Source organism: Pogoniulus pusillus, chromosome 9, assembly GCF_015220805.1.
Source record: "Pogoniulus pusillus isolate bPogPus1 chromosome 9, bPogPus1.pri, whole genome shotgun sequence".
NCBI classification, from domain to species: domain Eukaryota; kingdom Metazoa; phylum Chordata; class Aves; order Piciformes; family Lybiidae; genus Pogoniulus; species Pogoniulus pusillus.
Window position 1 is genome coordinate 21,054,878 of NC_087272.1, and position 12,092 is coordinate 21,066,969.

Genomic DNA, 12,092 nt, shown 5'->3' on the forward strand with positions numbered 1-12,092 from the left:
ATTGGCGCAGTGTTTAGTGGTGTTAGTTGAATCATCACCAGAACCATCTGAGTCATGTGGTGAAACTGAGGCGACTATTCTTTTAGGCTTCTCACTCTGTAACTCTCTCACTCTTTTTAGGAGAAGAGAGGTAGGTTTTCCATGCCATTTATCCATGTTTTCACCAAACTGGTCACGTAGGATTAACCAAAGAGACCCACGTGACTGTTGTCTATTTTTTAGTGAGTTTGGTTGAATTGGTCTTCTAGGAAGACGCCTATCCCTGATGGCCGAGACATGTACCCACTCTGAGGGTGAAGAAGAAAGTTCACTGTCCTTTGCCAACTGGGATAGGGAGGTCTTAAATTCCTCCTTGAGTTCTTTCATGCTATCTTTAATCTCTTCAGTCATAGTATTTATGGCTGACACCATAGCATTAACCGTAAGGCTATCCTCCATTTGCCTCATTTGATCAGCGAATTCACCCACAGTCATAGAAGTTGTTGCATCGTCTTTCCCCACCATCTTGCTTGCCAATGTATGGGCATAACTAGATGGGGCAAGCTGGATAAGTTTCTTTAGGAGAGCTCGGCTCATTGGTATCTCCTCAGGATTCTCTGTTGTATAATCTCCATAGATTAGCTCTCTTATGGCCATCTCTCGCAAGCACTGAACTCCCTGTTCAATTGTATTCCAGCGTAAGGGTCTCCAGGGTAAATCATCCCTGTTAGGGTACCGCAGTACCACAGCTGTCAGTACGCGTGACCAGAGGTTAGAGTTGCCACCGAGATGTCCTAAGTGTTTATCTATGCCATTGTCTCTCGAGAAAACTCCCAACTGCCTTACTGTCGGAGGGTTTATTTTTATGGTGTCCATGCCTCCGTGCCAGCATCTGTTCAGCCAACTCATCAGCAGTTCTCGCTCTTTCCGGGCATAGTCTTGCCTAATATGCCTGACCTCCTTCCTTGGCAACGGGGCTCCCTCCTCATCATCACTATCGTCACTATCATCCGTCTCCTGAATATGTTTTTCCTTTGCTTTTGCCTTTCCACTCCTTGTGCCCACAAGGGTACTGGCCTTCACACCAGCCGATGTACCTTCTCCTGGATCCTCTTCCTTTTGTTCACCCTGCTCTGGTTTATCCCCATTGTCATCTGAGCTATCTCGACCCCCAAGGCTAGCTGCCATTTTTCTCCTCGTTTTAACCGGGGCAAGGGAGACCTTATCTAAGGTAAACTGTGTCTTACTCTGGGAGGTGCCTTTCACTGAATCATCTGAGTTTTGTTTGTCTACCTGGCTCTGTTCCACACGCGGTAGTGGGGCTGAGGCTGAGGCAGAAGGACCCTTCCCCACAGCAGCAACAGCAGCCGGCTCAGCAGAGGCAAACGGGGCTAAGGCAGGAGCAGTGGCATTTGCAGGCTCGATGGCGTTAGTGGGTTCGCCTTCCGAGGACCTCGCCGCCTCCCCTGGGACCGCTTCCAGTCCCCTGGTTGCAGGCGAAAGAATCTTTGCCTCAGCAGCCTCTCTGCTGGCAGAGGCTCTGGTGTCAGCGACCCTCCTACAGATCAAAACGTTCGAGCCGCATTTTCCACAAACCAGTTCCTCAACTTTATCTGTCCGAGGAACTTTACCATAGCCCACACCGTCTGCAGCCAGATCTGCCGCCGCCGCAGCAGCCCTTTGTGACTGCACTTCTGCAGGGGTTCCATCGCCTCTACCTTTACTTTCCTCCGTTCTATTAGGTACGAATGGGAACCAGATTGTTTCCTGCCTCCATGCTTCAGGGTCAGTGGGGTACGGGCCATGTCCAACAATCTTTTCTCCTCTCAAAGGCTCCGAGGCAGGACGTTTCACTGCTCTGCGAGCAGTCCGTCTGCCCGGTGCCGTGGCCCTCCCTCCCCCGCTTCGGTTGCAGACTGTTTCTTTAACCCTTAGCTCCCTGCTATTGCCTCCGGAGAAGGTAAAAACCTCACTTACAGCCTGTTTATTCCTGCATTTCTCTCGTCTCCACACTATAACCAGACCTATAATAGCAGCCAAAAACATCAAGTTCACACATATTAGGCATGCTACTGGGTAGCTCATCTCTTCCAAATAACTCCTAGTCTCTGACACCAATGTCACATACGGCACACCCTCAACGACATTCCTAAACCCTAAAATATTCCTAACAACATCTCCAACCTTCCTTAGCACAGCTTTTACCGAGTCCCAGACCATCTTAGCAAAGAATGAACACACCTGGTAGTGCACCATAGCTGTAAAACACTGCTGAACCGACAGAGTCAGAATTGAGGCAATAATAGGCCAGAATATATCAAACAACTTCATTTTTCCCTGATGTTCTTATTCTGATTATCAATCAACAGGGGGAAAGGAAAAAAAACCAAAACAACAAGCCAAGATCGTGCCCCACGTTGGGCGCCAAAAAGAGTCCTGTCCCGGGTTTGGGCTGATCCCTCCCCCGGGAAGAAATTCACAACACAAACCCCCCTACTTTTTTGAAAGTCAGGGAAAGATGAAATTGTATTTTCTTATAATATAAGTATAACAATGTAAAGAGAAATAATAACTAGAGAAGGAAGGAAGGGAAAAAAAAAAGAAAACAATACAATAACCTTAAGGGAGATGGGGAGGGGGTCAAGCGGCGGCGAAGCAGCAGAAGCAGCAGTAGCCAAAACAGCAGCCGGGGAAGATAGGCGAAGCTGCAGCAGCAGAAGCCAGCGGGAGAAGGGGGAGAACAAACTGTGCTTCTAGACATTAAGTTCTTGATGCTCCAATGAAATTATATTAATTTATCTATTGTTGCCATTTATGTGGCCTATCCCTGGAATGTTCATCTCTCCCCTATGTCTGAGCTAGAGGATCAGCTCAAACGGCCACAGATAGATAAAAAACTCTATGTCTGTAAAGCTTGAGGTGTGCAAGATTATGCTTGTTTTTCTTAACAGAAGCAAGCCAGCACACTGCCCAAGAAATGAAGAATCTCAACGGTGATATGATTTCAATTTTAAAAGAATTAAAAGACACCCCTGCCATCCTTAAGACTATAACCTTGAGAAAATTCAGAAGCACAGAGCACAGCATATGCTAGCTGCAACACTTTCTTATTCCCATACAATTAATTTACATCCTTTTAAATCTGAAGATTTGGGGTCCTCTCTTCCCCTAAAAGTGGGGCAAGGTGTAATCTGAAAAGCAAAGCTGAAAAATGCAGACTCATTCTTTATTCATGTCTTAGAGAGTGTACTTGCTAAATACCATGGATGATATTGCTTATAAGGATCATCTGTCTTGAATAGATTATTCAGCAATGAAAAGTGTAATGGAGAGAAGCCTAATGAAAAAGCCTCAAAATGTAATGGTGGGAAGTTAATAAAAAAAGTGGGGAGAAGAGAAACACAATAGGACAAAATCAGCACCATTTTCAATTTTTATCATACTTTCTTACCAGATGAAGTATGGTGTTTTTCAAATAAAGCTATGAAAAAAAACCCCAACCAAATATATGAGAGGCTTTTGTGATTAATTTTATTCTCATTTCAGGTTCCCAGGATACAGCTGAAATGCAGTAAGTCAATTCTATATTTCTATCTTTAAGACTTGGATGTGCTTTAAAAAAACAAAAACAAACCCAAAAACCACCAAACACACACTTCTCAGTGGGCAAAACTTTAATAACACCATAAAACAATTATACAAAAATCATGTACATTTTGACATCTCTAAATAATACATATATATATATATGATGTTAATTTGTGGAAAAGTAGCTTTTGACAGTTGTATATTGTCACTGGCTGTAGCTGGGAAAAAAAAAAAGCTCATTTTGTCTCACAGGGCAGTTAGAAGTTGGTTAGTTCATCAGATCTGTAACAAGAGATTTACTGTGTGGGTAAGCCAATAAAGCTGTTTTAGAGATGACAATTGGAAAACAACAGCGTAACTCCAGTCTGCCCTATATAGTACTGCTTTGACAGGAGGGACAAGATAATGTGCATCAGAATAATTAAAAAAACCCTCTTTTTCATTTGGAGTAATGGAACCTACAAAATGTGAGCTAAAAGATGAGAAGTCCTTGTGCCTTCAATATTTAAATTTTCCCCAATGGCTGCTGAAGCCATGAGTGTAATGTTACGAACTGGAAAAAAAACCACTGCTTTCAACTGAGCAGCCTACTGTGTTCTCATTGAGTAGATGACAAGACTCAAAAGAGCTCAGTACTTTGCATTTTAGAAAAAGGATGAGAGAAAGAAGTTTTATTGGGGAAAAAAAAAGTTCTAGCTCCAAATTGATTTTATCATTTAAAAAACCCCCAAACATTTCCATCATGACTGAAGTACCAATTTGTCCTGATAACAGCATAAAGATACTTCAAAATGACTAGTTAAAAAGTGACAGAAGCTTTAAAATACGGTAATTTCTTTATTAGGAAAGGAGTGCAATGTTCGAACAGGACCCTTAGATTAAGATGCTATTAAAATAGAACTACAAGGGTAATTTCCTTATGTAGGTATAAACAGAGGCTATTTGAAGTAAGTGCATACCTACACAAGGGTACTTCCACAACACAGTAATGCTTCCAACTGCTTAACCATACCAGCCACCTGGTGATAGGGCATAAATTTTGTATTAGAGGTTTCAGTTTTGTATCAAATTATCTACAGGTACTGCATTCTCCATTTTTTTTTTTACAACTTGAGACATGACTATATTTGGATTTGTTTTGTTGTTGGGTTTTGCTTTGTTATTAAAATTTTGGGCACCTAATATTTAGCGAACATATAGGCAAGTATATCCAAGAGAAGTGTATAGGTATCTCAGTCTTGAAAGGCATGGTTTCCTCTTCTTCATGCAATCCACTGTCTGTTTTTGAAGTCTGGCTTCTCCTACCCCACGCTACAGTCTCCACTACAATTTGTTATTCATCTGTGCAGACTTCAAGCAGCAATGTGTAGTACAGCATTAAGGAATTTCCTGAGTCAGTTTTATTCATCATTATCTGTAAAAATTAAGAGAAGGGAAGAGATAGGGCGAAAAGGGCAAGGACACATATACAAGGGGGGAAAAAAAATAATCAAGCTTTTAGTAAGCAATACAAGAATTCACCAAGTCAGCCACCAGTGAAGTGACTGTTACTGAACTGCCTTTAAAGCACTGCCTGAACAAATATTGAACATACCATCTTTCTTGGCTTAGTGAATTTAAGACAGTTTGATCTCAAGTGGTGTGCTGCAGTTAGAACAATGCTCTTACTAAAGAAAAATGCAGTTTTTTAGTTTTTTTTTTTGTTAGTTTTTTTTAAAACTTTTCTTATTTGAAGAGTATAAATTGAGACAAGAGTTTATGAACATGCTTCCAATGATTACTTGCCCTGTATTAGCGTTGGATTTTTTCTTTAAAGGTCTAAAATGTAAAAGAACTGCAGCTTTACTTTTTTTTACCACAGATCTGTAAACTCCAGAATTAGAACTGAACCTATTAAACCCAGACACTCATTAATCACCATTTTGCAAGATGAAAGTCAGCTCATTTTAATAGGATTCATTCAGACAACAGCTTAGAATTTGTATGCCAACATTTCAGCAAATTGCCATTTAAGCTTTTTAGTACTAGTTTTCAAATATCCTTTAAGGCAGCATGGCAAGGAAAAGAAACTGGTAACACTATAGGTACCACCGTCTTCTTGTTCTGTATTACCAGTCCTTTTTAACTACTACAATTATCTTTCCCATTCTGTGATTAAATCAATAAACTGAGGCTGAAAAAGTATTTCCAGACACTTTTCTATCACAGTTTATAACACAGTATGAAACCAACATCTGGTTGTTGAATCACATAAAATCTTCTTTTCTTAAAAGCAGCATAACTGCAATGTGTTAAAAGGTTGAGTTTTGGAAAAAATAATATTGGTTTTGCTAAACCAAAAGTAATAAACAATTCTTAAGACTATATTGGTTTTAATTTTGGTAGTTTTATTCTAGACTTGCATCTTCCCAATCTGCATAACTGTTTTACAGTAAGTAGCATTACTGTTAAGTATTTATACTGCAACTTCAATTAGACAACTGCTGTTGCAGTTGACTCTGTATGTACCTACTGTTAAATCAGTGGGCAGCATGCTTAATCAAAGTTGACCACATTTTGTTGCAGGAATAAAAATATCCTTTTGGGGGAAAAAAAGTATCAATTTAGCCAGTCAATATAACAAAACACAGATATGTTTTAGAAGTGCATTATGACTTACTATTTATGACCCAGAGAAAAAAACACAGGATGAGCACTAAGTGTCAGCATGCAATGAAATTACCTTCTTGGTAGGCACCATCTGCCATTACTAGGTGAAGTATTTTGGCATACAGGTGTTTGTGTTCATTTCCAAGAACAGTCTGAACTATGCTTGAACAAATATCAATATTTTCATCTTCATCTTCGTGGATAGCCTGGGAGAAAGGACATGCCATATTGCCAAAATTAAAATGGGCACAGAATTAAGTAGCTCAAATTTATTAAATGCCATTCATGACTAAGCTCCAAGTTTCTGTCTTTCATCTACAGACACAGCATCTTCTCTGTTGATATTTTTGTGTGCCAGACAGAATAGAAGACTAAAAAATAAGCATTGATTCTAGTTACATAATGCAATTGCTGGCACAGTAAACAGCCCTAGGTACTTGCTTCTTAAAATATTCTCCAGATGAGGTTATTCCACAAACCTTTATTTTCTCATAAACTTCAATGAATTTATCAAAGCCTATTTCTTGCTCCAGGTTATATCTCAACTCTTCCAGATGGCTGAAGATACTATCACATTCTTCACATTCACTGGCAATCTCTCCATCACTATTATCTATAATGAAAGAAAGAAAACATAAATAATTCCTCAGTTTTCCTACATTCGTACTGTTGTTTCTATGTTCCCCAAACTTGACCAGACACAGACCATATAGACTTCTAAATGAAAGCATGTAAGCTGAAGAGCACTAGACAGCATTAGGAAGACATTCTGAACAACCTGGAAAGAAAAACAAGCATTCTCCATTTATTACAGGAAAGAAATTCTGGATCCCAAATGAGAAGCATCTTGCATCTTCCTCTAAAACACCATTGAAAGCTATTTTTTATCCTGGCTAGGTAAGTCTATAAGCAAACACACAACTTTTTAGATTCAGAGTTTGTATTATCAACTCATTAAAAAAATACCTAGTATTGCCTCATAGGTCACAGACTTATTGAGTTAACATTAAACCTCTACTACTTTCAATTCCTGTATATGAGTCATCTGAGGTAAAATCCTGACCAAATTACATCCCTGATTCATAAAAGCAAAAGTTGCAGAGGAGTTAAAACTCCATTTGATGATGTCTAATAATCTATTTAACTTCTGGATCTTGAACAGATTTGGTTTCAAGTTCTGCTTGCTCCCTTGAGTTTTGAAGGCTTTCTTTGCACCCCAACAACGAAACCTGAAATTCTGATGAAATTAATCTAGTAAGTAGGACATAGACACTTAATACTGTAAGGCTTACGACAACAGAATTACAGAAACAGATAGCATTGGTCAGTGTATTCCATCAGGACTGTAAAAAAAATGAAAGAAAATGGTATTATCTAAGGTGATTTTACCTTAAAATACTCATTGGAATGAATTAGATATTGTCTTACAAATATAGTCACAGATTTTCCATTTGTTGAAAACTGTCCTAAATCAACTAAAATTAACAGCTAAATTATAGATTATTTATAATTTTCTGCATATTTTTATAAATGTATTTCTAGATGCACTTTGTTTTACCACAGTAGTAAAATACTTTTATTTCAAAGGATTAAAAAACCAGAACCGAGACTTCAGGACACCATCATGTATAGCTAATGCTCAATGCTAAAAGCAGAAATATTTCTTTTGGTCTCGTTTTCAGTTTGACTGTACTAATAGCTATTTTGAGCTGTTAAGCTCAAGGACAAGGTTAATAACTTCATGTTCCTTTTGGCAGCCTGTTAAATTACTTATTGTAATGTAAGCTGGATCTCAGATACTCCAGTCATGTCATTTGCTATTTCTTTTTCACTCTTACATTGCAGTCATGAATTATTCAAAACATTTGAGCACAGAGCACAATTTTTAGACAACTAGAGGAAGTGTTTTATAATTACTGCCTAACAATTAGCCAATATTTAATTTGCAACACCAAATGTTGTTTAGATGTTGACCTTAGCCTTCAGGAAATCTGATTTTTTAAAACCTGCTCTACAAAAGCCGTTGATTAGAGCTTTATTTCATTCCAAGTATATGATGCAAACACATTATTCTTTGAATTGTTCATGTCACCAAATAACAAAGAACAGGTGCAACAGAAACGATACCTGACTGCCACTCTTCATTAAGTGCACTTTCACTGCTGGGGTTATTGTCATCTCCTTCATCCGGCTCTGTACCATTCGTTAGGCGTTCGACGGCATTGGCCTTTAAAGTAGACTCCTCCTCTTCACTGAATTCCTCACTAGGCTGCTCCCTAAGCAATTGTTCCATTGAGGCCTGGAGTTCCTGCAAATCTGTATCTGTCTCCCCAAACACACTGAGAGAAAGCGATAGAAAGTTTATGATTACTTAACAAGACAAACCCAGTAGAAGGAGCTCATTTTTTTAAGTCCATGAAGGTGAAAGCCAATGCAGCTGGAGGACGAGAAGACAACAAACGTTTGTGATACTTAGATGATTACAGCACTAACATAATGAAAGACATAGGGTATAAAGATTAGTGAAACAGATACCAGACCATTTTGTAAAGAGATGATAAGTCCTTAAATCAATTTTATTAGTAAGTTAATTTCAAAATCTTTGTATTCATGCATTATTTGCAGTCACAGCAAGTATAAGATTCCCAATACAGATCAAAATGTGTGTGGAGTGAAAACATGGTCTAGGTCTCCTAAGAACACGTACAACAGGTAATTTTATACCTGTAGACTGCCTAACCTAGAGGCAATAGTGTAGAGCCACAGCCAGATTTTGAATTCCTTGAAATAATTTGGGGGACTTCAAGGATATCCCAACATAAGAGAGAGAAGATAGATCAGCAAAATTCTCAGAATGTGCCAAGAATTGAAATAGTGAAGAAATCTTTATTTCTACAAGAGTGGTAGCCATCAACTTCCATCTGCTTCAACCAAATGCAAGGTGGAGAAGCCAGACAGAATCACATATTAGATGGAATTTAAAAATTAAATTCAGGCTATTTTAAGCACTACATCCCATTAGCTCCTCAATTCTCTCGAACAAGACTCAAAGCAAATGATGACTCAAGGTTTTTTAAAATCCAGATAAACCACCTGCTGGTGAACTGTGCATACTTGTGACTAACCAAAAATATTCTTGATCTAAGATGCCTGTAGAAATACTTGATAAACTCACTTTTCCTCTGAATCAGAGGGTCCTTCTTTGGCTTGCTCATCTTCTGTATCATCTGTTTCAATATTTTCTTGATGCTGCACATCTGCTATGCTGGGCACATCCACTAAAGTTCTGTACAGTTTGTTAAGATCTGGTAGTGAACAGGTTCTCAACATCTGTAGAGGTAAAAGTCTGAAGTTACAAAATACTTCAAAAGGAGATTTCATTTGAAGGCAGATTTCAAAATAATCATGGTCTCACACAGATACTCTTAGTTGTTGAAAAGTTGACATCCACTCAACTGAAAGTAAAGTATTCCTTCTGCAGTGACTGAGAAGCAGTTACAGTGATTGAAAAGCTTTAAAAGCAGCAACTGAACACAAATCCTGGGATTGGGTAGATTTGTTCCTTACCTTGATGGCAATCTAAAAAAAAACCAACACTGAAGTAGATAATTTTTTATACATATATACGCATGCATGCAGCTGTTTATAATGTTTGCATGCTGATCACAGCTTAGAGCCATTTTAAGTAGCTAGTAAAGGAGTATTTTATAAAAATGACAATTACTTTTGTAAGTTGCTCAATGAAAATAGCAACCTAAGTTTATGGTATATTTGAAGGTAGTGCCTGTACTATTAGAAAAGTTCAAATTACAAATGACAACAGTCACTTGTTGCAATGGAAATAAGGCAACACAGAAATAAAGAAGCTGTTTGCTCAGTGATCTACCAGATATCTCTTGAGAAGTTTAAGAGCCCTCAGAAATTACTAAATATCCACCACAGTATTAATAAAAAACAGTGAGACCTAATCTGTACGACATAGTTTTGACAATAAACCTCGCCCTTCCTTCAGCATGTCTCTGAATATCTGCATTTTCAGTGTTTGCTCCAAATGAAAGCTCTTTAATATTAATTAAAAAAGTTTCTCAGGTGCAGTTTATCCCAGCAATGCATTTATATGCATGCCCAAACACCAGATCTCTGTCAGCCCACAGCCAGAAAATTATCACCATGAAGTAACTACCCTTTTTGACCACTAATAGCAAAAAGAAGGAATAATTTCTAGAAGACTGACTTCAGCCCATCATTTGAAAGCTTCCAGGTATTCTCAAAAATGTTTCATCTCCTGCTAGCCTATTTCTGTTAGTATACAGATGTGCCTACAGACAGGACACTAACTCTGCCCTGCTACTAGTTTCCTTACTTTTTGGCTAAGAGCTGCAGCAGATGTGTATTGGCAGTTGCTGCAAAGGAGTACCCAATGTCTCTTGATGCAACCAAATGAGAGGGAACTATTGCTGTTATCAAGTCTACCTCAACAGTAACACATCTGTTACTTTTCTCCAAGCTCTCTGCGGTTATCTATAGTTCACCTGGTACTGCATTAGCAATTCTGTGACAGACACTTACGGGCCAAAAATGCAGTAAAAAGTGACATACTGAAGCAATTCATATTGATACACTGAAGAATTTCATTACACAGCATATGCATTACTTCCTAAATCTGATAGGAATATAAAAAAATGTCCATCTTTCCCCTACTCCAAAATTAGTTTTTCTGAAGTCATCATAGAACTGCCAGATAAAGAACTTCATAAACCAGGGAAGCTGATGATAAGCTAACAATATGATAACTCCTGAACAATCAAAATTAAGAGTTATAAATCTGCACATGCCAATATATGGATTTGTAAAAACTTGCCAAGTTTGGTAAGCTTGCCAAGAAGCTTTATATCCCTGTAGGTGGGAACAGGACTATGACTGATACCCTTCTTAGTAATGCACCATCCAGTAGATATTACTCAATAGGTCATGAATCGACAGTGCAAATAAGGCTGGGAGTCAAAAGAAGCAGCATTCTTCTTTATCTGGCATTCTCTGACCTAGGAAATCCTTCAGTATGCACTGACTCAATGCAACACAGGTGTGCAAGTTTCCAGAAACCATTTTCTGTGTTGTTTCTACAAAATCTGTCCTGGCTTCCTTCAACCTCAAAAAGAAGAGAATAAGAATAATACTTTTATATAAAAATGAGCGCTCCTTTTTAGTTTAACTTGCCTTTGGGTCGTTTGCATCAAAAAGCCCTGTAGAAAGTCCAATCAACAATGAACTTTTGCCTTTATGCTTTGCTGGTGATATGGAGCGTGAAAGAGGTCCAAAAGGCTCTTCCTGTGAAGACTGAGCTGACAGAACTGGAGATGCTGCTGGTACAGCTGTGGGCTGCATTACCCTCTGGAATAAGGGTTCAGGTTGTGCAAAGTCACGGGAAGAGGTGGCTGATAGGAAAAAAAAGTCTGTTATGAATCTAAATGGATTAAACCCCCCATGCTTTTAATAAACAGTTCATGTCAATAAAAGTAATTTCTGTTGTACAATTAAAACGGAAAAAAGATAGCACTTGAAAAATACTGCAATAGGTAGGGATTGAGTAAATACATTATAATGTGAAATTTCCCCATTTTAACTTCTTGAAATTATACATCTCTCATCTACAATCTGTTCCATTCTCATGCCTTCTAGTTTCCTGTTAACCAGTCCATGCCTAAAGTTAGTGTCATCCATTTTCATCTCTTCCTTCTTGCCTTACACTAGACTTCTTCAAAGCAACCTCAATTCACTGAAATGGTGGAAAAAAATCCCCAGCTTGCTTAAGCAACCCATAAACAGATACAGTAGTATCACCAATTATAGTTGAAGGTATTGATGATGCATTTTCT

At 38.5% G+C, this 12,092-nt stretch overlaps 2 protein-coding genes across 20 annotated transcripts in view; one reads left to right on the forward strand and one right to left on the reverse strand.

The window, feature by feature from the left end:
* CLCN3 (chloride voltage-gated channel 3) overlaps positions 1-12,092 on the forward strand; it is a 122,761-nt gene that overhangs the window by 18,345 nt on the left and 92,324 nt on the right. For 3 of the 5 annotated variants that reach the window (XM_064148830.1, XM_064148832.1, XM_064148837.1), the window contains exons 3-4: positions 3,526-3,550; positions 7,031-7,113. The gene's annotated coding sequence lies outside the window, so the exon portion shown is untranslated. Of the gene's footprint in view, positions 1-3,514; positions 3,551-7,030; positions 7,114-12,092 lie in introns of those variants that run through there. The other 2 variants (XM_064148833.1, XM_064148831.1) reach the window with 2 other exon arrangements.
* NEK1 (NIMA related kinase 1) overlaps positions 3,636-12,092 on the reverse strand; it is a 43,398-nt gene continuing 34,941 nt past the window's right edge. For all 15 annotated transcript variants that reach the window (XM_064148814.1, XM_064148822.1, XM_064148816.1 and 12 more), the window contains 6 exons: positions 11,434-11,651; positions 9,392-9,546; positions 8,344-8,555; positions 6,696-6,829; positions 6,290-6,422; positions 3,636-4,981 (listed from right to left, as the gene is read on the reverse strand). In XM_064148814.1, the coding sequence (XP_064004884.1) occupies positions 4,968-4,981; positions 6,290-6,422; positions 6,696-6,829; positions 8,344-8,555; positions 9,392-9,546; positions 11,434-11,651 (866 nt within the window). In that variant the 3' untranslated portion in view covers positions 3,636-4,967. The remainder of the gene's footprint in view (positions 4,982-6,289; positions 6,423-6,695; positions 6,830-8,343; positions 8,556-9,391; positions 9,547-11,433; positions 11,652-12,092) is intronic.